Source organism: Leptonychotes weddellii, chromosome 4 (assembly GCF_054177405.1).
Source record: "Leptonychotes weddellii isolate Sample4059 chromosome 4, ASM5417740v2, whole genome shotgun sequence".
In the NCBI taxonomy this organism is placed as follows: Eukaryota; Metazoa; Chordata; class Mammalia; order Carnivora; family Phocidae; genus Leptonychotes; species Leptonychotes weddellii.
The window spans coordinates 101,244,136-101,267,381 of NC_138372.1; the positions used below are offsets into that span (position 1 = coordinate 101,244,136).

At 36.8% G+C, this 23,246-nt stretch overlaps 1 protein-coding gene across 5 annotated transcripts in view; it reads right to left on the reverse strand.

Moving 5' to 3' along the window:
• Window positions 1-23,246, reverse strand: part of RB1CC1 (RB1 inducible coiled-coil 1) — a 79,986-nt gene that overhangs the window by 17,299 nt on the left and 39,441 nt on the right. For 4 of the 5 annotated variants that reach the window (XM_081815985.1, XM_081815986.1, XM_081815984.1 and 1 more), the window contains 5 exons: window positions 22,793-22,919; window positions 20,809-22,709; window positions 6,254-6,419; window positions 3,535-3,643; window positions 3,198-3,438 (listed from right to left, as the gene is read on the reverse strand). In XM_081815985.1, coding sequence (XP_081672111.1) covers window positions 3,198-3,438; window positions 3,535-3,643; window positions 6,254-6,419; window positions 20,809-22,709; window positions 22,793-22,919 — 2,544 coding nt within the window. The remainder of the gene's footprint in view (window positions 1-3,197; window positions 3,439-3,534; window positions 3,644-6,253; window positions 6,420-20,808; window positions 22,710-22,792; window positions 22,920-23,246) is intronic. The other variant, XM_081815987.1, reaches the window with a different exon arrangement.

Consider the following 23,246-nt stretch of genomic DNA (forward strand, 5'->3'; position numbering starts at 1 on the left):
AAAGTAGGCTGAAATAAGTAGAAACCCAGCACATTTAACAAGCCAATTAGAAAAGGACCAAGCTGGCATTACTAGACCTAGCTTCAATTTTCTTTTTCTTAGTTTCACTGAGGTTTAATAATTGATATGCAAATATCTGCACACATTTCATGTACACATCTTGATGAGTCTAGACACATGCATACACCCATGATACCACCACCACAACCAAGGAACTAGATATATCCATCAAATTAAAAAAATTTCTGTGTGTGTGTATAAGAGAGAGTGACAGAGAAAAAGGGAGAGAGAAATTTTGATGTAACACTTAGTAGTCTTTTCCTTGTGCTTCCCTACTCCACATTCAAAGTAGTCTACTTTAAGAAATACTTTATGTTAAGAAATCTTTAGTCTTTAATACATCTGTAATATTTTTTGGTATATAATATAAAATATAGGTTACCCTCCACCAACAGGTAACCAGTTACTCCAATATCTCACGTCTTTTTCCAAACTGATTTAAAATGCCATCAATTTCCATACATCCATGGGTTTATTCAAGACAACCAATTCTAGTAATCTATTTACCCGGAACTTTATCAACAATATACAGAATTAATTATCATCTACAGCTTAAGACTATATCTTAACATCCAGCAGGATAAATTCCTACTCACTGATATTTCTTGAAAATGTTATCAACTGTTTTTCTGCACATTTATTTTTCTATATGAATTTTAACATCCAACATCAAATTTTACCTACTTATCCTGTTGAAATTTTAGTTGGGTATAAATAACTGAATAAGTCTGATGAGAAAACAGTATCTTCGCAACACTGTACTTCCATCCATCTTTAACTTCTAAGCCTTTAAATACCTTTCATAAAGTTCTACAGCTTTCTCCACAAGGGTCTTGCACATTTTTTTGTTAAATTCATTACTAACAAATTATTTCCTTAAATTTTCATTGGGATCTCATACACACACATACATGTATACATATACAAATACATATATGTATATATACACACATACAAATATATATATTCAAATCAGCTTTTGCTGGTAAATATATGCAAACTGCTCTATTTTGATATATTTATGACATACACTCTGATGTAGTCTTACTACTTTTAATAGTTTGTTAGGTCTTTGTGGTTTGAAAAGGAAATTATCATGAAATCGTGACAGTTAAGACTTTACTTGCCAATTTTTACTGTTTATTGTCTTGCAGAATGGTCATGGCGACAGCTGGCATTCTGGCATTCTTCCTAAAATTATGGAAAATGCTTCTAAATGTTTCAACATTAAATATAATGTTTGCTATAAGTGTCTCATGTATACTCTCTCAAACTAACAAAGTTCCCCTCTATTCCTAGATTGCTAAGATTTTTTTTTTTTTTTGAAGATTGATTTATTTGTGAGAGAGAGAGAGAGAGAGCACAAGCAGGGGGAGTGGAAGGCAGAGGGAGAAGCAGGCTCCCCGCTGAGCAGGGAGCCCAATGCGGGACTCGATCCCAGGAGCCCGGGATAATGACCTGAGCCAAAGGCAGACCTGCCCAATCAACTGAGCCACCCAGGCGTCCCTAAAAAAATATTTTTAATGGACACAGACTTTTATCAGTTGTTATTTCTGTATCTAGATGATCACATAATCCTTTCCATGTGATCAGTGAATTTGGTTACACTGAGATATTCTGAGGTTTAATTATTATTATATTCCTGAAATATTCCATTGAGTCATGATGATCATCTTAATACTCCATTGTATTTGAAATGCTGAAATTGTCTTTTGGATTTTTTACACCTATAATAACAAAAATGAGATTAATCTTTATCTTCTTCTGTATAATTTTTAAAACCATACCTGTGGTTATGGTTCTATTCATTCCACATATTTACTTATACCTTCATTTTGCTTGATATTTCATTTATCATGGCTCATATACTTTTATCAATTTCATTTTCTAATACATATACTTGAGATTATATAATTCTTCCAGTGTTACCACCTTCATTATATCTCATTTTTTTGATACTTTTGTTCAGATTTAAGTAACTAAATTTCCATTTTCTTATCAATACCTATATTGAATATATAGGTATTCAAATTTCCAAATGTATAAACTTCTATTTTTGTTACAGGTTTTCAATTGCTTATGTTTAGTGGCTGGAATTATATCAATATTTCGAACTTTGAGACTTCCTTTGTGATTTGGTATATAGTGAATTTTCTTAACTGTTTCTCTATTGCTTTATTTTTTACTTCACTGTGTCCTGAGAGGAAGGTCTACTGTTACCGTGGCTCTGAAAAATTCTCATTCTAGTTTTAATCCATTTTTCATTCATACACAATTGATCAAAGTCACATTTTCAAGCATCTACAAGTTAACAACCAATTGCTTACGGTAAAATTGTGCCCTCTCTACATGTGAAACTTTTTCTTAAACTTATAAAAAACTTTTGCTTTGAATGGCTTATATATTTTTTCCCTTATCATTTTTCTTTACGTGCTTCTCATATGTAGAGTTCAACTGGATGCTTTTTTTTTTTAAGAGGTTTTGTTGTGGTAGGTCAGTTAGCTTTTCATCACATGTTTTGACTTATTTTTGTCATTTATGTTTTCTAATTACCATGGGCTCTTCAGAGGTTTGTGCCTTGCCTTTTTGAATTAGTTTATTTGCTCCGTTTTTCACTTACATTCTTAAAACCTTGTATCTTCCCAAAACTCAAGTTAACCAGTTTCTACTCCTTTCTTTTAAACCAAACAGAAAGCTGAATACATTTTTACTTTTTAAAAAACTCCTTTGCCTTCCCCCACCCAATACACTCATCAAAATAAATATATTTATTACTATAGTAATGCCTTTTCCTCCTAGGTAATGGACTTCAAAATTTAAACACTTCCTATAAATAAAATAGCTTGACACTACTGCAGTGATCCTTATCTTGGCAGCCTATGAAAAGTTTGGTGCACATATAAAGTATGAAAACATGCCAAAGTGATTCATATATATACACAAGCAGCAGTATTAAGATATTTCTCATATTTATAGATTAAAGGAATTTAAATGGCACAATTTTCAGATATATGGGCTGTGGGCAACCAGTAGTGCTACCATATTTCCTATCTTTAGAGCTTTCAGCTTAGAAAAGTGCACACTAGTGGTTTAAAAGCCTGTATTACTTAAGGAAGTTGAAGACATAATGTACTTACTGTACAGACATCATGCTTGTCTCCATTGCTGAATCCACTTTTCCTTCATCTTGTGTTTCCATGGCTGATCTCTCTGTTTCACCTGGGAGTTCAGGTGCACAAGCTCCATAAAGTTCTGGGGCTGCAGCTACATACGCTGAAGGAACAAAACTGCTACTACGCAACTTACTGACTTCTTCTTCAAGTTTTTTCTTTTCCTCAAGCAAACGAGCTCGATCTTCAGATAGTGACTCTATCAAATCTGAAGGCCCCCAAGTTGAAATAACATTATAAAATATTTCATGTGATTTTTTAATTTTAAAATGGAGTTAAAAATATATTGTGAAACATTACTAACCTTTATCTCGCTCTTGCTGTTGCATTGTATTTTTCAACTTATCGCTAAGATCATTGATTATATTTTCTTTTCTCATTTTCTCTCTTGTTAAAACAGTGTTAAAATTGGTCTGGAACAAGAGAATGACAACTACTTAAATTACCTGCATGTACACAGCATCTAGGACTAAAGAAACTAGCAAATATTTTTGTATGGTGCATCTGTATGTGGAGAAGATAAAGTGCAATTCACAAATGATGTTCATTTTTTAATAAGAATACTCTACTGTGGTAAATACAATGTGACTGTGCTGTCCTGAGGTTCCATATTAAGATATGCTCCAATTTAATACCTTGAAGATGAATGCTATTTTCTTTTTTTTTTAACGATTTTATTTATTTGACAGAGAGAGGGAACACAAGCAGGGGGAGTAGGAGAGGGAGAAGCAGGCTTCCTGCAGAGCAGGGAGCCCGATGCAGAGCTTAATCCCAGGACCCTGGGATCCTGACCTGAGCCGAAGGCAGACGCTTAATGACTGAGCCACCCAGGCACCCCGAATTCTATTTTCTCATTATTGTCTACATATTTATTGTCAAAGGAAAAGCACTAACAGATAATTTTATTTTTTTTTTAGGCAGGTCACCGGTGACCTGAGATGCATTTTTTTTTTAAAGATTTTATTTATTTATTTGCCACAGACAGAGAGAGAGCACATGCAGGGGGAGCAGCAGGCAGAGGGAGAGGGAGAAGCAGACTCCCCACTGAGCAAGGAGCCCAATGCGGGACTCAATCCCAGGACCCTGGGATCATGACCTGAGCCGAAGGCAGACACTTAACAGACTGAGCCACCCAGGTGTCCCTAACAGAGGATTTTAAAATTGGGAAGAAAGAAAGAAAACAAGTGCTGTTATACACTTCAATTTTTCTTTAATACCCGTCCTGCTTCTGGAATCTTCCTTTTGTCTTTAGCTAAGTCTTGATTACCACAGTATATTTTATAGAGATGACTTTATCCCATCATCTTCTCCTTTCTGGATATTTGCAATAGACACTGCACATCTGGTTAATAATTACTGGACTTATTACTCTTTAATTTTTTATAAATACCTTCCTACTGTGAAGCTCATGTATCAAAGTGCCTACTGATTGCATAAGCCCATTTGGCAATTCTAACTGCAGTTTCTTTTATAAAGATGACCGAATTGTTAACAATTTCATTTATAAGATCTCCATTAAGATCTTCTTTAAACTTAAAAGCAATAGATGAATGGTAAATGATCTAAATTGACTCTTCCCATCTGCCCAGCATTTCCAATTCCAAAATTAATAATCTATGATCCTTCAATGTATAATGCCAATAATGCTAAAAACTGGGAGACTTAATAAGAATATGGCATTTTTAGATCAAAATTAGTAAATTCATTAAAGATTGAGTTAAATATCATTTCTAGCCAGAAAGCATACATGGAGATGCCTTGAACATTTATGATGCTAAGCCATTTCTCTATGTATTATGTATGTATAGAAAATAAGCATTTATAATAGTGTGTTTTAGTCAGTTAATTCATCCCAAATATTTATAATAGCATATTTCAGCCAATTAATTCATCCCCTACTTAATTTTGGAAATCAAAAATTGGGGATTAGCTCACAAAAGAGCACACAGAGAAAGAAAATGAATGAAAGATACATTTTATGTAGAATGAATCATACGAAGGAATGTACAACCTCAGATTTTTAAAAACAGAGACATCATTAATGATCTCTTCACTGGTAATTCTTACTTAGAACTGGCTGCTACTCCACCTCCCTGAACACTTAATTTCGCTGGCTTCCATAAAGCCACACTTTTCCTTTTTCTCGTTACTCTTTCTCATTCCCCGTTTCAGGCTCTTCTTTCTTTCCCCAGGCCTTAAAACTTAAAATGTAAAGTTCCTACAGGTTTTGAACTATACTTCTATACTTTTCTTGAATTCTACAGACATTAATGTAATCACACCATTACAAGAAAAGGAAAATACCACATATGTTAAACAAATGTGTATATCAATTGTAACATGTTACCTGTTTCAGAAAAGCATTCCCTGGGGTAAAAAAAGCAGGTCACTACTCTCCCTGGCCTGAGCTGTCACAGCAGATACCCACTGTCCCCACAGTTGCCCATGTTTGGCAAATCTCCATTCTTTCTCCCCACCCCAGTGGACAATCCTGATTAAGTATAAATCCAACTGTGGCATTCCTTTATTTTCTCTCCAGGTGCCTGAGGTGAAGCACAAGCTCCCGAACAAGGCAACCTAGTCCTTAGTGGTCTGTGCCCCTGCTTCCCTCACAAGCTTTACCCTCTCCCCATTCCTCAATATTATTAATAAAGTGAATCAGCAAAATTCAACAGTAGATCATGATTATGTACCACCAGCCTGTCACATGGATAAGAATTATAGAAAGTAAAAGAAATTTGTACTGATCAGCATGTAATTTATAATAAAATTTGAGCGCTTAGGGGGAAAAATTCAAATATCATGTGTGAAGTAGTAGAAGCACTTTCATTTTACAAAAAACTAATCTGAATCAAAAATGCTTTTATCATGAAGATATTTAATAAATATAATCAGGGTTAATGTAGGAAAATCACATCTAAGATGTAAGATGCCCTCAGTTACACACAAAAAAATTATATTTGTTAATTTATGTTTGTCTTCTTTAGACCTGAAATAAATGAAACAAGGGTGGGGGACCCTACCTGTTGTTCAGCAATCAGAGATGTTCGAACATTTTGCATTTCTTCATTCTTTCTTTTCTCTTGCTCTTCAAGTTGTTCTAGAAACTTTGCCTTTTCTTCCTGAAGCTTTTCTTGAAGTTCAGCAACTAGGCTTGAAGAATCTTCTCTGGTAGATTCAATGGCAAGACTTGGAAATTACATACAGTATTAAATTTTTTTTGAAAATAACATATAATCACAAATATACCAAATATCACAATTAGTTGACATCAGAAAGGCTATGTATCTTCCTTAAACCTAACAGTAATTAATTGCTGTTAGAGATATTTCTATGTAACCCACCACCCTTTTTATCTACCAAGGAAAAGGAAGCAAGTAAAAGGGAAAAGTTTAACAGAGATTATATACGTGTGATACCAACATGGTGAATGACTATAATGATTATATTTGATAAATTCAGGATAACCTGCTTCTACCAGCACTGGGAATGTTTTCAATATAAAAAATCAATATGCCTCTCAAGAGCTCAGCTTCAAATGTCGGTTCTGCTAATCCCAGAACTGTAATGTACATGACAGAGAAAGAAAAAAAGAAACACATACGTGAGGATCACATATATTGAAAAGTCCTTCTTAATTTTTTAAATAGGTTTTGGTTCATTTTGTTAACTAATGAACAAGTAACACAAAACTAAAAAGGAACTTAAATGTTCACACAGCAAATCTACATATTTATAATTTATATCCACCTCCCTCAAAACTGGCTACCCCCTAAGGGGTTGCTGACAAAGCACCAGAGGTAAGAGAAGAGGACAAGGCAAGGAGAAATAGCAAAAACACAAGTAATAAGTATTGTAATTTCTGATATAGAAGTTAATTTTATCTGCTTTCAACCTAATAACCTTTTACGTCAAAAAAGTTTGCCCATGAAGTAGATAATTAATTCCACTAAAGGAGTTATAAATATGTTAAACCACGGGAATGAGGCTGCCATGTTAGCAAATATTCCCAAACTGTTTTAGTGATTAAGTCAACTGACTGCTTTAAATGTACATTTACACAATTTTAAATTACACTTTAATGTTTTTGAAATCAGGAGGCATACTGAAGATTTTTAAAATTTACTTATTTGAGAGAGAGAGAGAGAGAGAGAAAGAGTGGGGGGAGGAGCACAGGGAGATGGACAAGCAGACTCCGCTCTGAGGGTGGAGCCTGATGCAGGGCTGCATCCCACGAGCCTGACATTATGACCTGAGCTGAAATCAGGAGTCCGATGCTCAACCAGACACTCGACCCCCTGAGCCACCCAGGTGCCCCTTGGAATCAAAGAGGCATTTTCTAGTCAATGTGGATTTTATTCCTGATGTAATTTCATAATCTATAAAATTATCATACTATTAATATTATAGCAATTGATAATTACATAAAGAATTATTGTGATTCTTTTATTCAGTCTTCCAAATTTACTGATAAAATCTAGTAATTCTTATCAATTTGCTGCCCATTTTCTTCTAAGGGATGGTTTTAAATGGCCAAACATGAAATATGCAGAGACATATTACCTCTAACAAAGTCTGAGACTTCTTAGTTTACAGAAAGATTTCAACTGGGGAAGCACCTAATCCCTTATGCAGTAGAAAGTATAAGGTAAAAGATCTGTTTTCAAAGTTTTTCCTGTAGGGCTAGAGGAGAGGAGTATAGAAGGTAAAAATTATAGCACAGATGGAAACCTGACAAGCTACATAAATCAAAGTGTTACTCAGGAACTAGAATATAAATATGGACTCAACATACTAACAAAGTGTTAAGGATTAAAACTGGTATAGGCAGGGTTTAGGTATTAGGTTTTCTTCAATACTATTTGGCTAATGTCTACCTTTGGCAAGTAAGAGATATACTTTGAAGAATTATCCCTACAGTTACAGGATAGGTGAACTGTTACGGGAAAAACAAAAAGCCAGGTTTCAGGCAAGTAAGCAAGGTGACCACAGTGAGGAATGAAGTTAGAGAAGGGGGTGGGGGTGGGGGAGTCATTTCAGGAACAGAAAACATTTTGGATTTTATTAGCAGTACAGCATAAAGTCATTAAAGAACTTTGTCTAGAAAGAATGACAGAATACAAATTTAGGTTTGTAAAAGACTGCTGTGAGGATGTTGGTAAGAATAATGGAGCACAGTAACAAAGTAAGAAGGAGAGAAGGTTTCAGCATGAGAAACGATGCTAAGAATCCTGTTTTTGTGTGTGTGTGTTATGCACAACAATGGGTAGTATTTATAATTTCTAGGTGTCTTGTAACTTTGGGTTGCCTGGTGCACCCTGGGGAAGTGTTACTTTTACTTCAAGTGTCAGTGCTGTGCTAGGATGAGGCAGGTAGGGGAGAAGATAGTTCTAGGCACACAAGAATGTGCAGACATCATTGTCTCTTTGTAAATACACTATCATTCCAAATACCCAGAATATTAAGTAACTGCCTTCGGCTCAGGTCATGATCCTGGGGTCCTGGCATCGAGTCCCGCATCGGGTTCCCTGCTCAGCAGGGAGTCTGCTTCTCTCTCTAACCCTCCCTCCTCTCATGTGCTCTCTCTCAAATAAGTAAAATCTTAAACAAACAAACAAACAAACAAAAAAACATTGAACCAAATACCCAGAATGAGCACATTAAATGATTAGGTATATGCTGACTCATAGGGTAAAAGACTTTTGGTGGCAAAAGCAAATAAAGGAGAGCTTAAGACACAAAGAACAATCAATCATACTGTATTGGGGACAGGGGTTTCTTGTGGTTATATATGCTATGTCACATTGTTTGAGGATCCCATTAGAAAAGGTTCCAGGGAACTGTTAGCCACATCATTCTGTTGTATTTTATACTACTCTATGACCTCAAATGACTCTGTCATCAGGGGGAATTAACCCTAGCAATGAAATAGTAACAGCTAGAGTAAGTTTTGTTTCTTATAGCACCATGGCCACACTTTCTTTGGGGACTAAGGAGATAGGTGTGTGCTGAGTGGGAGGGAAGGCATGAGGAAAAGGTTATAGTATTTCATAATTAAGAATACTATTTGATCTAGCAATGCTGGCATAGAAACCTAAGAAATTTATCAATACAGGTTGCTCCCCCCAATCTAAACTTACATAATCCTGTCTTATATTATTAATACCCTAAAACAGCCTGGAAATTAGAACTGAAGGAAGCAAACACATTTGTTGTCAGTTGGAAATTTCTATACTCTTACACAGAACCTGAAATAAATCATTTCTGGTTGATAGGTTACCCCACCATTAATAAATTAGTGTATGCTAGCCAAAGATTCTATTATACCCAACATTTCTAGGAACTAGAAAATCTACGCTGGATACAAACTAGACTGTCATGATGCTTGAACTATCTCTTATCATTAACTATATTAGATTTGGGCCTAGTAAACAATATATTGTTTATTGTGGGTTTTTTAAATGTTTTTGAGATTAAAATTATAAAACTGAAATGCTTCTCCTGTACTCACCCAGATCTACATCAACTACTCCCTGGAGGCACAGCTATGAACAGTGTAGTAGGTACATTTGCAAACAACACAGACACAGACACACACACACACACACATTCTCTGCACTCATTTTCTTTGTACACAGGAGTATGAGAAAGCCCTTTCCCCTACTAAAAGTAACGTATATTATTGATTAAATTTTTCCCAGATATATAGGAAAAAAATGTATTTTACTTTAATTTTGCATTTCCTTAATCCTAGATAGACTGAAAAGCTATTCACATACTGGCTATTTGTACTTCTTCATTGATCTGGCTGTTCATATCCTCTGTCCATTTTTCTAATGAATACCCTGCCTTTTCCTCACTGACTTGTGGGAGTTCTTTAACATTACAGATACAATTAATACTCTTATTTATATCTCGCTGATGCTTCTCCCATGTAGTTGGTCTCTCCATGCTGCTTCTGGCATATGCGCAGCCAACCAAGCAGTGGAAAGCAGGGAGGTGTGCTGGACCATGTCATCACCTCAGCATCATTTCTTCTCAAAGATTTCCTCATTCTTTTTCAACTGTTTCTTCTGCATGACAGAGAAGCCTAGAACTATGTTGCCCAGAACCCCCTTCCCAATAAGTTCTGAGTTCAAGTTTGCCAATGAAAGATACCCACACAAGATCTGGAAGGCTAAGAGAAAGAGAGTTTGTCATTCTGTAGAAGTGGCTACGACCAGCTATGTGGGCTGTTAAGTTCATGAGGGGTTTCCAAGTGAACTACCTGCACTGGTGCCACAGCAGACAACTGGTAGACGTCTCCAAGAAACTGTAGCAATTTTCTGACTAGCCACACACTTTTGGTGCTTCAGATGGCTTTGAACCTACAGACTTCCAGGTCTTGGGCAGCAACTCGTTTACCACGTCCCTCCCTTAGGTCTCCCCAAATTCATATAAGTTCTAATTCTAATATTAAACCCTTTAATCCTGAAAGATTTAAAAGAGATTCTGTTTTCTAAATTCAATACTGACAGATACAAATATGATCCTTGGGGGAAAAAAGCATAAAGACAGGAATCTGGAATTGATTCTCTGATCTGTTTCGATCTGAAGGCAGTGATGACCTCACTGTCAGTGCAAAATGGAACTCTGGCAGATTAGGGCATTCTATGGCAGAACAGCTGATACCTATAGCTATGTGCATCAGGTGACTAAAGGTGGCAAGGTTTTAGAAATGCCACAGCTGTCCCTACCAATCCCACCAAGCCTTCCTTGCCAGCAGCAGCAGCCTTTACTCCCTCATCTGAAAAGATTAGTGTCACCTTGACTGAGGTTCCCATCTCAACAAGTTGATCCTTCTCAACTGGCTCCCATACTATTTAATTACTTCCAGACTCATGTCTACTTTCAAATCCCCAGATCCCAGGGGAGATGAAAATCTAACCAAGAAGGAGTTGCAACTGCAAAATTTTCCATTTGTTTTGGTAGCAATATAGGAAATACGTATGGGGATAGATCCAATAGGAGTTAGAAAAGGCAAACATAATGGTAACTTGGGCCAGTATTATCTGTATGGATACAATAATCAGAGACTCTAGATTCAATGTTAACAGTTTGCTAGATTTATTGCCTGAAACCTGGATCTAATGGCCAATGTCAAAAGAAAATAAGATGCAAAGATGAGATATTCTAGACCACACCAGGCAAACAATGGCCTGCAGGCCAGATCCAGCCTTTATCTGTTTGTGTAAAGTTTTACTGCAACACAGCCACACCCATTCATTTACACTGTCTCACTTCTCTCTGGCTAGTTGAGTAACATGGATAGAAACCATATCACCCACAAAGCCTAATATATTTACAATGTGGCCCTTTACACAAAGTTTGCCAACCAATCTCTGTATCAATGATTCTCAAAGTGTGATCCACAGAACTTTGACTAGAAACACTTTCAAGGGATCAGTAATATCAAAACTATTTTCATAAGATGATATTTGTCTCTTACACCTTGTTGACATTTGCACATATGATAAAATCGCTGACACCTTAACAAATTAAAGATGATAGTGCCAAACCGTACTTTTAGTCATCGTTTCTTTATACCAACGCACTCAAAGTGGAAAAGAAAAAGGCAGATTTTGCAATATCCATGATATAGTAAGAATTATTATTACTGAATCCTGACCACTGAGTATGCACCTTTTTAGTATTCAGTGTGATGAAATGAGTACATATAAAGCACTTCAGCTACTTACAGAAGTATGTCTGTCTCTCGGAAAACTACTTGTATAATTGCTTTGCTGTGTGCTGAATTAGCTACATTTTTCATGCTCTACTATTTCTATTTGAAAAACGACAATCTCTGGTTATTTAGATTTGGGTTTTCAACAGACATTTTCTCAAAAATGACCAATGTGAGCTTGTTACTTCAATTAACAACTGACAGAATTTGTTACCAATGGTAAAATGTGATTCTCTAAAAATAAATTAAAATTTTAGAAACCTTGAGGCGCCTGGCTGACTCAGTCGGTAGAGCATGTGATTCTTGATTTCAGGGTCATGAGTTCGAGCCCCACTTTGGGCACAGAAATTATTTAAAAACAAAAACCAAAAAACCAAAGAGAAAAAAAAATCTTGTACCTGCCACTATGAACTTGAGAGCCTTCCAGTACTTAAGATCTTTCTCATAAAATTGGTAGGTATACTAACACAACTGATTTTTCTTTCAATAAAATAAGTCAGTATTTACAAGATCTGCATAACTCAGTGAACCAGTGTTTTTCATATGGACAATTCATTGTGCTACAAAATTATGCATGAGTAAAATAGCCACTCAAAGTGCAAGGCAGTTCAATAGATATTAGCATAAACAGCATGAAAAAAATCCATTTGATAGCTTCATATTCTATCCTGAAACTAATGTTTAAGAAATTATAATTTGTTGGATTTTGATTTAGTATCAAGGAAATGTCCACAAGTATCTGAAAGGTTATTGAAATACTCCTCTTTTCCAATTACACGTAAGTTAAAGACTGTATTTTTATCATACATTAATCAAAAGATACTGCAATAGATTTGATGTAGAAGCAGATATGAGAATCCAATAAGCCAAACATTAAAGAGATATGCAAATATATAAAACAAATGGCATTCTTCTCACTTATTTTCATTTTAGAAAATAGTTCTTAAAGAACACATTTACTGATCCTTGGTCTTGAGGAATGCATCCAAAGAATGATGGTGATAGGCATAGTGGGAGAGATTTATTATTTATATCCCGGGAGGGTCCAGAGATATTGCCCTTCAACAAGGCTTTAAGAAATTCAACTTCAAAAAGCTCTATAGTGGTACTCTGCAGGAAAGGGATAGCAGAGGGAGATGAAATCACTGAAATTCAATGAATTTAATGAAGTCAAATTCTTACTCTTTGCAGATAATATAATACTTTATGTGGAAAACCCAAAAGACTCCACCCCAAAATTCCTAGAACTCATACAGGAATTCAGTAACGTGGCAGGATATAAAATCAATGCACAGAAATCAGCTGCATTTCTATATGCCAACAATACAGAAGAAAGAGAAATTAAGGAGTCAATCCCATTTACAATTGCACCAAAAACCATAAGGTACCTAGGAATAAATCTAACCAAAGAGGCAAAGAATGTGTACTCAGAAAACTATAGAATACTCATGAATGAAATTGAGGAAGACACAAAGAAATGGAAAAACGTTCCATGCTCATGGACTGAAAGAACAAATATTGTGAAAATGTCTATGCTACCTAGAGCAATCTATACATTCAATGCAATCCCCATCAAAATACCATCAACTTTTTTTAAAGAAATGGAGCAAATAATCCTAAAATTTGTATGGAACCAGAAAAGATCCCGAATAGCCAGGGGAACGTTGAAAAAGAAAAGCAAAGCCGGCGGCATCACAATTCCGGACTTCAAGCTCTATTACAAAGCTGTCATCATCAAGACAGTATGGTACTGGCACAAAAACAGACACATAGATCAATGGAACAGAATAGAGAACTCAGAAATGGACCCACAACTCTAAGGTCAACTAATCTTCAACAAAGCAGGAAAGAATATCCAATGGAAAAAAGTCTCTTAAACAAATGGTGTTGGGAAAACTGGACAGCCACATGCAGAAGAATGAAAACAACCATTTCCTTAGACCATACACAAAAATAGACCCCAAATGGATGAAAGACCTAAATGTGAGACAGAAATGCATCAAAATCCTTGAGAACACAGGCAGCAACCTCTTCAACCACAGCTGCAGCAACTTCTTCCTAGACACGTCGCCAAAGGCGAGGGAAGCAAGGGCGAAAATGAACTATTGGGACTTCATCAAGATAAAAAGCTTTTGCGTGGAAAACGAAAACAGTCAACAAAACCAAAAGACAACTGACAGAATGGGAGAAGATATTCACAAATGACATATCAGATAAAGGGCTAGTACCCAAAATCTATAAATTATCAAACTCAACACCCAAAGAACAAATGATCCAATCAAGAAATGGGCAGAAGACATGAACAGACATTTCTGCAAAGATATCCAAATGGCCAACAGACACATGAAAAAGTGCTCCACATTACTTGGCATCAGGGAAATATAAATCAAAACCACTTCACACCAGTCAGAATGGCTAAAATTAACAAGTCAGGAAACGACAGATGTTGGCGAGGATGTGGAGAAAGGGGAACCCTCCTACACTGTTGGTGGGAATGCAAGCTGGTGCAGCCACTCTGGGAAACAATATGGAGGTTCCTCAAATAATTGAAAATAGAGCTACCCTATGACCCAGCAACTGCACTACTGGGTTATTTACCCCAAAGATAAAAATGTAGTAATCCGGGTCGCCTGGGTGGCTTGTCGTTAAACGTCTGCCTTCAACTCAGGTCATGGTCCCAGGGTCCTGGGATTGAGCCCTGCATAGGGCTCCCTACTCCATGGGAGGTCTGCTTCTCCCTCTCCCACTCTCCCTGCTTGTGTTCCCCCTCTCACTGTGTCTCTGTCAAATAAATAAATAAAAAATCTTTAAAAAAAAACCCCAAAAAACAAATGTAGTAATCCAAAGGGGCACCTACACCCCGATATTTATACCAGCAATGTCCACAATAGCCAAACTATGGAAAGAGCCCAAATGTCCATCAACAGATGAATGGATAAAGAAGATGTGGTAGATATATATACACAATGGAATATTATGCAGCCATCAAAAAAAAAAAAAAAGAAATCTTGCCATTTGCAATGACGTGGATGGAACTAGAGGGTATTATGGTAAACTAAGTAAGTCAATCAGAGAAAGACAATTATCATATGATCTCACTGATATGTGGAATTTGAGAAACAAGGCAGAGGATCATAGGGGAAGAAGAAAAAAACGAAACAAGATGAAACCAGAGAGGGAGTTATAACCATAAGAGACTCTTAATCTCAGCAAACAAACTGAGGGTTGCTATAGTGGTGGTGGGTGGGAGGGATGGGGTGGCTGGGTGACAGACACTGGGGAGGGTATGTGTTGTGGTGAGAGCTGTGTATTGTGTAAGACTGATGAATCTCAGACCTGCACCCCTGAAACAAATAATACATTATATGTTAATTAAAAAAAAAAGCTCTGTAATGGTACTGTGCAAAACAGGGATAGCAGAGAGATGAAATCACTGAAATTCAATGAATTTAATGGGAATGACAGGATTCTGGAGTGGTAGAGGCCAATTAGTGGCACTTAACCAGCGACATGATGTGGTATTATTACAGGGAGCAGAGCCAGAGCAGCAATCAGGTCTGACCCAGATAAATCTTTGGCACTGGCTGTCCACAGGGCCATAACAGAACAGGATGATAAAGGATTATTAAAACTTTTTTAAATTGTTTTTTAAAAACTCAGTATTTAGTGCTCAGAAAGCCAATTTAAATAAGGAGAATCACCACCCCTCACCTAATCCCAAGATCTGAGTCAGTCACCAACTACAATGCCGAATTTTATAATCTTGTCTCCTTTATAGTCTTTAGCATAGAGACCTGTGTCCACTTCTCAGGCTTAGTATGTATTCTGGGAAAGTAATTAACCAACCTTTGGGGGACAAATGAATACTGGCTCTGAGGGGGCTCTAATGCCACTGTGGTCCACCAGGAGATTACTAATAGCCAAGTGATAAATGGAGTTTGGGTCCATCCTTACATCCAGAATCTCTAGTGGAATACACATAAAAGCAACTGTTAGCGACTCCTTGTTGGTTCCCTTACTCATGGAATGAGGAACTATTATGGTAAAAAAAAGCCAAGCAAAATCTCTAAAACAGTCTCTCATTTCATATGATGTAAGGGCGATTTTTGTAACATTCTTATTCAACTTAAGTATGTGTCCTGTAGAAAACATACAAAAATAATGGATTCTCAAAAATTTAATCAGGTAGTGACTCCAAGAAAACTGTTATTTCACATAGGACCTCTTTGCTGGAGTAAATCAACAAGGCCACTACTGCCTGACATGGAGCTAGTGACTTAGTGATTTCTTCCCTCTTCATAATATATACTAGAGGCTGACAAACTTTTTGTAAAGGGAAAAAGAGTAAACATGTTAGTGAGATGATCTGTCATACCTACTCATTTCTTCCAAAAGCAACCACAGGCAACAAATAGGTAAAGGAAAGGGCATCTGTGTATTCCAATAGAGCTGTATTTACAAAAACAAGTGGGAAGCTGGATTCCCAGAGGCCAGTTTGTCAACCTCTAGTACAGACCACAAGCAGCAGTTAGATTTTACCTACAACAACAGCAACACACTTCCAATGTCTTATATCTGGATTATACCAGTTCTCTAGTTCTCTGTTAAAAACTGGTCTTCTTGCTATTCCTCAAGATATCAATACTAATCCATGAGAGGGGTGGGGAAAAGGGGAAAAAGGTATCATATTAACCCAATATATTTATGGCATTTATGCTCCTTAGGCCAAGTAAATAGGAAGCAGCAACTACCTCAGCTACCAGGGCAAGACATAGGAATGCCAGAGGATGAGCAATAAAGACCATGAAAATTCAGGAGCTTGTCAGCACAGTGAAATTTCTAAGTATCCAGTGGTCCAGTCATATGAGATGTCAAGGGACAAGCTGCTTATAGGTGAGCATCTCTGAATTTTGGAGGCAATATATATAGTACATTTGGGATTGCTGCTCTGACTCATTTACGAACTAACTCCCTGTTCTGTGTAAGTTCCAGAGCAACATGCAAGTTGCTCTGCCCCTTGAGCCACACTTCCAAGAAGATGCCTGAAGTGTCTGTAGCAGAAATGAATACTGTATAGAACTTCTGACAAGTCCTATAGGAGAATCACAGTTGAGAACCTTGGAATTCTGAAGTGTATAACTATTTTTCTGTTGTAAAGTAGTTATGGCTTGCTACTGGGTCTGTAGCGATTGAAAGACTGACCATGGTCCCCCAAGTTACTGTGTGTCCTGAGCTGCCCATCATAAAGTGAATGTTGTCTAAGTCATGAAACCATAAAGTTGGGTATACACAGCAATATTCCATCACAAGTTAGATGTGGCATACACGAGATCCAAGAAAATATGGCACAAGTATGGTACAAACAGATCAAGAGATTCAGGTTCCCAAGGTGCTTTCTCCTGCTACATTGCCTCCTTTCTCTCCATCAGGACTCTGACACTGACTATGAATGAAAAAAAGTGGGAGGCCTGGTTTCATCATGATTCTGCAAAATATACTGACACTATTCAAAAGTACGGTTGAGGTATTAGAGCCCCACTGAGGAGTGGCTCTAAAGAACACCAGTGAAGGGAAATATTCCCAGTGGCAACATGTTAAGCAGTGTACCTGAAGTTACCGAGTAGGAGAAATGGTCAGGGGCAAAGATTTACAGTGATTCACAGCAACTGGCCAGCCAAGGGCTTGGCTGGATAGTGAGGGACTTCGAAGAAACTAGACTGAAATCTGGTGGGAAGATTTCTGGAAAAGAAATAAGGACCAGCCTCTTGAAATGTGCAGGATATTAAGTATGAGGACATGTCAGTTCTCTGAGTATATTATGTCTGACTGTGAGGAACCTCTTAATAATCAGATGGGCAACCTGAACATTCTGTATCAATCAGTCCTATTCAAAAGGCTGATGAACAACAGTCTATACAGGCAGGAAGTGAGGTTACATATGGGCTCAGCAATATGGATTTCTATACATTTAGTAACTAGCAGTGAGCCCCCCTGATATTGCAGTGCTCTTTGGGAGACCATGCCAGCTACTTGGTGGCATGCTGATTACACTGGACCGCTTCTGCCATAAAAAGAACAGTAATCTATCTTCACAAGAACAGTCTATTATTCTCCATATAGAATTACTTTCCATGCCCACAGTATTTCTGCAAAAACCACCATTCCTGAACATATAAAAAGGCTTATTCACTGCTATATTCTACTATAATTGCTTCTGAACATGGAATTTCATTGTACAGTGAAAGATATGTAGCCATAGCCTCGTGCCCATGGAAATCACATATTTTACCACATATGCCAATCATTAAACAGCTAGTTTGATAAAACCGTGGATCAATGTACTAAAAACTCATTACAGTACCAGATGGGTTCCATGACCAGTGTGGAGCCCAATATGGCGCTTGAACTCAAGATGCTAAGATCAAGACCTGAGCTGAGATCAAGAGTTGGACACTTAACCGACTGAGCCACTCAGGCACCCTGTCATTCTGAATGGCTAGGATAAAGAATGCAGTACATGTCCTGAACCAAATACTACTATGTGAAACTAATTCTCCCACAGTTAGAATATATAGGTTGGAGAACCAATGATAAAAATTGGAGTAACACATATGTTAACTAACTAGAATTTAAATAAAAATTTAGAAAACAAAATTGGAATAACTATTATTTCAATGAGCCAACAGCAAAAATTTTGCTTCTCATCCTTACAACTTTAGGCTGTGCCAGTTTGGTACCCCCCAAAAGAATTCCTTTACCAGGAGATACAACGAGGGTCCCACTCACCTGGAAGCTTAAGCTACCACAGGGATACCTAGGGCTCATCACAGCACTGAATCAACACACAAAGAAGGAAGCTGCAGTATGTACTGATATAACTTATCAATGAGAAACAGTTGTTCCTACACAGTAAAGCAGAGGAATATGCCTGGAAGTCAGAAGCTTTTCTAGGGTGTCTCTTGGCACTGCCATGTCCACTGATAAACAGTCAAATGAGAAACTACAGCAACTGTATTACAGGAGGAATCATTATTGGCAGTCTCTTCAGGTCAAGTAAAATCAGCTGAGGTAATGTCTAAGGTAAAAAATAGAAGGAAGCCGTAAATACCCACTAGGGTTATGAGACTAGTTATAGAAATAAAGACTACCACAATTAAGCCTATACATATGGATGAATTTTTTATCTTTATCCCCTTCTCTCGGTATCTTAGTACGTAATAAGCGTTGTGACAATTGTAATTAACCCTGTATTTCAGTATTTAGCCTACAAAATATCAAAGAGAGATTGTGTATGTACAGAAAGATAAACAAACAGAATTCTAGGATGGCTACAATGACATAAGTTTGAGTCTCACCTTTGGAAGCGGGTGAGCCTATCTGAGAAGATATGAGACAGAAGCTGAATCATGTCCAACAGAAACATGACATTTTAAGTGTCTTTATTTGGGAGTTCAATATGGGTAAAAGAGACACAAAGGACCCCTGAGTCGGAAATGGAGTGTATACAGTGCTGGACTGTCATCATCCAGCCATCGCTTTCATCCCTCTTCTAGAATCTCATCTGCACTATACTGCAGAGATGTGTATTTCCCAGAATCCCCTTCAACTGCAAGTTTGCCAATAAAAAGAATATGCACAAGATCTGGAAAGCTGGAAAGCAGAAAAGCAGTCCAGACTTACTCTCCAAAGCTAGGTGCATCCAGATGAAATTTCACAGGAGCTTCCTGTCAAGTAACTGAGAACTACCCATTTTGTGTTGCAGACTGAGCCACATTACTGGGGCTTTGAAGAGATTCTTGATTGCTACAGCAATTTTCCAGGGAGCCATGAATAACTCTCAGCTTCGGTGGGTACTTCAGCATCTATTTTCCTGATCTTTCACCCAGAGTTTTCCGGAGTTTCAGCAGTCATTCCCTTGACCTTAGCTCCCCCAGCTCTGTAAACATTTGTGCAGGCCCTAATTCCTGTATTAAACCCTCTAATCCCCTCAGAATACATAAAGAGTTCCTGTTTTCAAAACAGAGCGGGAGGTTTACCTGAATACCAATATATGAATATCACCAGCAGAAAGTCTATCACAAGAGATTGTAAAAGTGATAAAGGCAGGAAATAGGTTAAAATATGTAAGGTATACAAACTATAAATATATTCACTCAGAATAACTCAGAACTAACTGATAATGTTCTAGAAGTTGTTCATTAGGCCATAAAACACCTGAATGAAGTTTAAAGAGCAGAAATACTGATCAAAAGGTAGTAACATCAGACAGTCAAAATATTAAAAATACAAAAAAAGAAAAAAAACCCCACCACTGTATAAAACCTGGAATTTAAAGACATTATCTTTTGAACCACAGAGGGAATAACTGAAACTGTAACATCAAGGAAATAACAGTGATGAAACATTTAGCCCCAATTTAGAATTTACTCTTTAATAAGTGAGCACAGATGAAACTGTTATCTTTCATACATATGCAATTTAAAAAGAATGGTAAAAAGTAATTTTCAACAGAAGAAATTAGGTAAAAAATTCAAATAAACCAAAAGAAGGAACTTAATGAATTAAAAAAGGAAGAAGCCCTGGAAAACATTTGAAATTTTCAAAAAATCATTTCTTTGGAAATCCAAGATATTCATCCATTTTTAAAAGCCACTAATGAGCTTATGTAGTCTGTTATTTTTTTAAATGTTTGAAAGAAACACTGACTATAAATAAAGTAAAAGACTTTACTTTATAAAAATATCTCAATTACTATATTGGCCTAAGATAAGTAAATCAAGGTACTGTGATTACATAAACAATTAACATTTGAATCACCAATATTTTAATTTTAAATTTTAAAGTAATTCTTACCTTTTTGCTATTTGATTCTCAAGATGTTTAACTTTTTCTAGTAACTCTTTCTCAACAGCTTCTCTCTCCAATTTAAACTCTGTTAGGGCAGTCTGAATAGCTTCCTCTTTTTCACAATTAAGCTTCTGAATTAACTGTTCTCTGTCTTGTTCCTGGCTCATGACAAGTTTCTCTTTGTCTTTCTCAAGTTTCTGGATAATAGCTTCGTACTTCTCTTCCTGTTGGGTGAGTTTTTCATCTTTTTGTTTTTCAAGAGCACTCAATTCTGCATCCAATTTACTCTGCAGTTCAGCTATTTCTCCTTTCAGCTTTCTTTCTATTTCAAATGCTTGGTGATGCAATGACGTTACTTTGTTTAATTCAGCTTTAAGCATATCAGATTCTTCTTCATGTCTACTAATTAACTCTGAAATGCACTGATCTTTTTCAATTGTCATTAAAGTTCTTAGCTCTGCCAAGCCCACCTGATAGTTTTCATTATTATCCTGAATCTTTTGGTTTAGTTTACTTATCTCTACTCTCAAATTTTCTGTCTCTTGTTCAAGGAGAGATTTTAAGGTTTCCTTCTGCTGGGCTCTGCTTTCTTCCAGCAAAAGTTTTATTTCATCAGTTTCTGCTTCCTTCAATGCAAGTTCAACCTCTAACTTACATCTCATGTCTGACAAATCTGAAAACTTGAGTTTTAATTCCTGTAGCTGTTGTTCTTTTTCCTGGATAACTCTGGCATGAGACTCTTGTATCTGATCGATTCGTTGTTGATTTTCCTTTTTTAGTTTCTCCAAAGACACTTTATGGTCTGTCATAACTTTCTCAAACTCCTGTGTGTGCCTGACATGCAGAGCATCCTCTAGCTCCTTTAGATGACTTTGCTCTAAGCAATGAAGTTCTGTCCGCAGCAACTGCATCTTCTCATCATTTTCAACATGGAGCTTCTTTAAGTCTTCTAACACTATCTCTCGTGATTGTTTCAGTTCATTAATTTCACAATTTTGAGTGTGCATTATATTTTCCATTTCTAACAACTTCTGATCCTTTTCATTTTGTAAGCAGATGACAGCTTCTTTTTCATGTTTAACCAAAGCAAATTCATTATCTTTATTTTGTAAAACCTCCTCAAGGCATACCAAGTCTCCTTTCAGCTTTTTAATTTTGTTTTCATTTTCTTCACTTTCCTTTATTAGTGCATCAAGTTTGCCTTCATATTCACTTTTTAAAGACTGCAGTTCTTTTTGATGTTTTTCATTTAGTGTTATTTCCAGAGAATGTTTTACTTTTTCAATAATGTTTCTTATTTCTAATGCTGTACATTTTAAAGAATTTGAGAAGTCACACTGTTCTTTCTGTACAAATGTTCTGAAGTGGCAAAGGTCTTCCTTGATGGTTTGTATGCTGAAGTGCGAGTCTTGGGCAACAACTCGACATTTTTCCAATTGGACATTCAGAGAAGCATGATCTCCTAAATCCTCTTTACCACATACATTTGTATCCTGCATCCGTCTACTGTCTATTGCATTGATAACAGATGAATAAAGTGATTCCACCATCATTTCCGGACTCTGTGGATCACTTATAGGATTAGGAGATGACAAATTTTCTTCTATTACAAACTCATTTACAGCAGACATAAAATCTGATTCAGGACTTTCTGCTAATGAATCCAAGTCTAATGAAACTTGGTGAATAGTCTGTTCTATGTTTGGATGGGGGATAGTTTCAAAATCAAATGTATGTGCATCGATGCTATCTGGAGATAACTCTTCTAAGGGACATACTGCAGGACATAAGGGATCCTGAACAGTGAGTGAAGGAGGAGTTCTCGGTGAGGTAGTAGTTGCAATTCCTGTTGCACTTTCTATCCGTGGTGAGGAAGCCGACGGTGGTGAAGTCTGACTCATGGATGCCTGGAAAAAAGAGGGATAGGCTTACAGAGCTGCAGCAACATTTTACACTAATGAAACAAACCACTTGAAAGAACTTAATTTGCCTTTTGTTCACTCAGTAGATCTGTAATGGTCTGTGACATTTCATCCAAACTTTGTGCTGCTTTTACCAAATTATGTAGAGCAAGTACATGCTGGTGTAGAGGTTCAAAGTCACAAAGTAAGGGAACCCTGAAACAGAATGCAATCAAATTAGATTTGTGATTTCATAATGAGAAAATGGATACCTACAACCAAATATTTCGATCTACGTCAAAAAAACCAGACAGTACTATCATCCCCTTTCAAACAACACCAGAAATAGCTTAAGAGACCTAAGACATAATCATTAAAGTAATGAATTAAAACTCTCCCACAGAATGCAAGCTGGTGCAGCCACTCTGGAAAACAGTATGGAGGTTCCTCAAAAAGTTGAAAATAGAGCTACCATATGATCCAGCAATTGCACTACTGGGTATTTACCCCAAAGATACAAAAGTAGGGATCCAAAAGGGTACG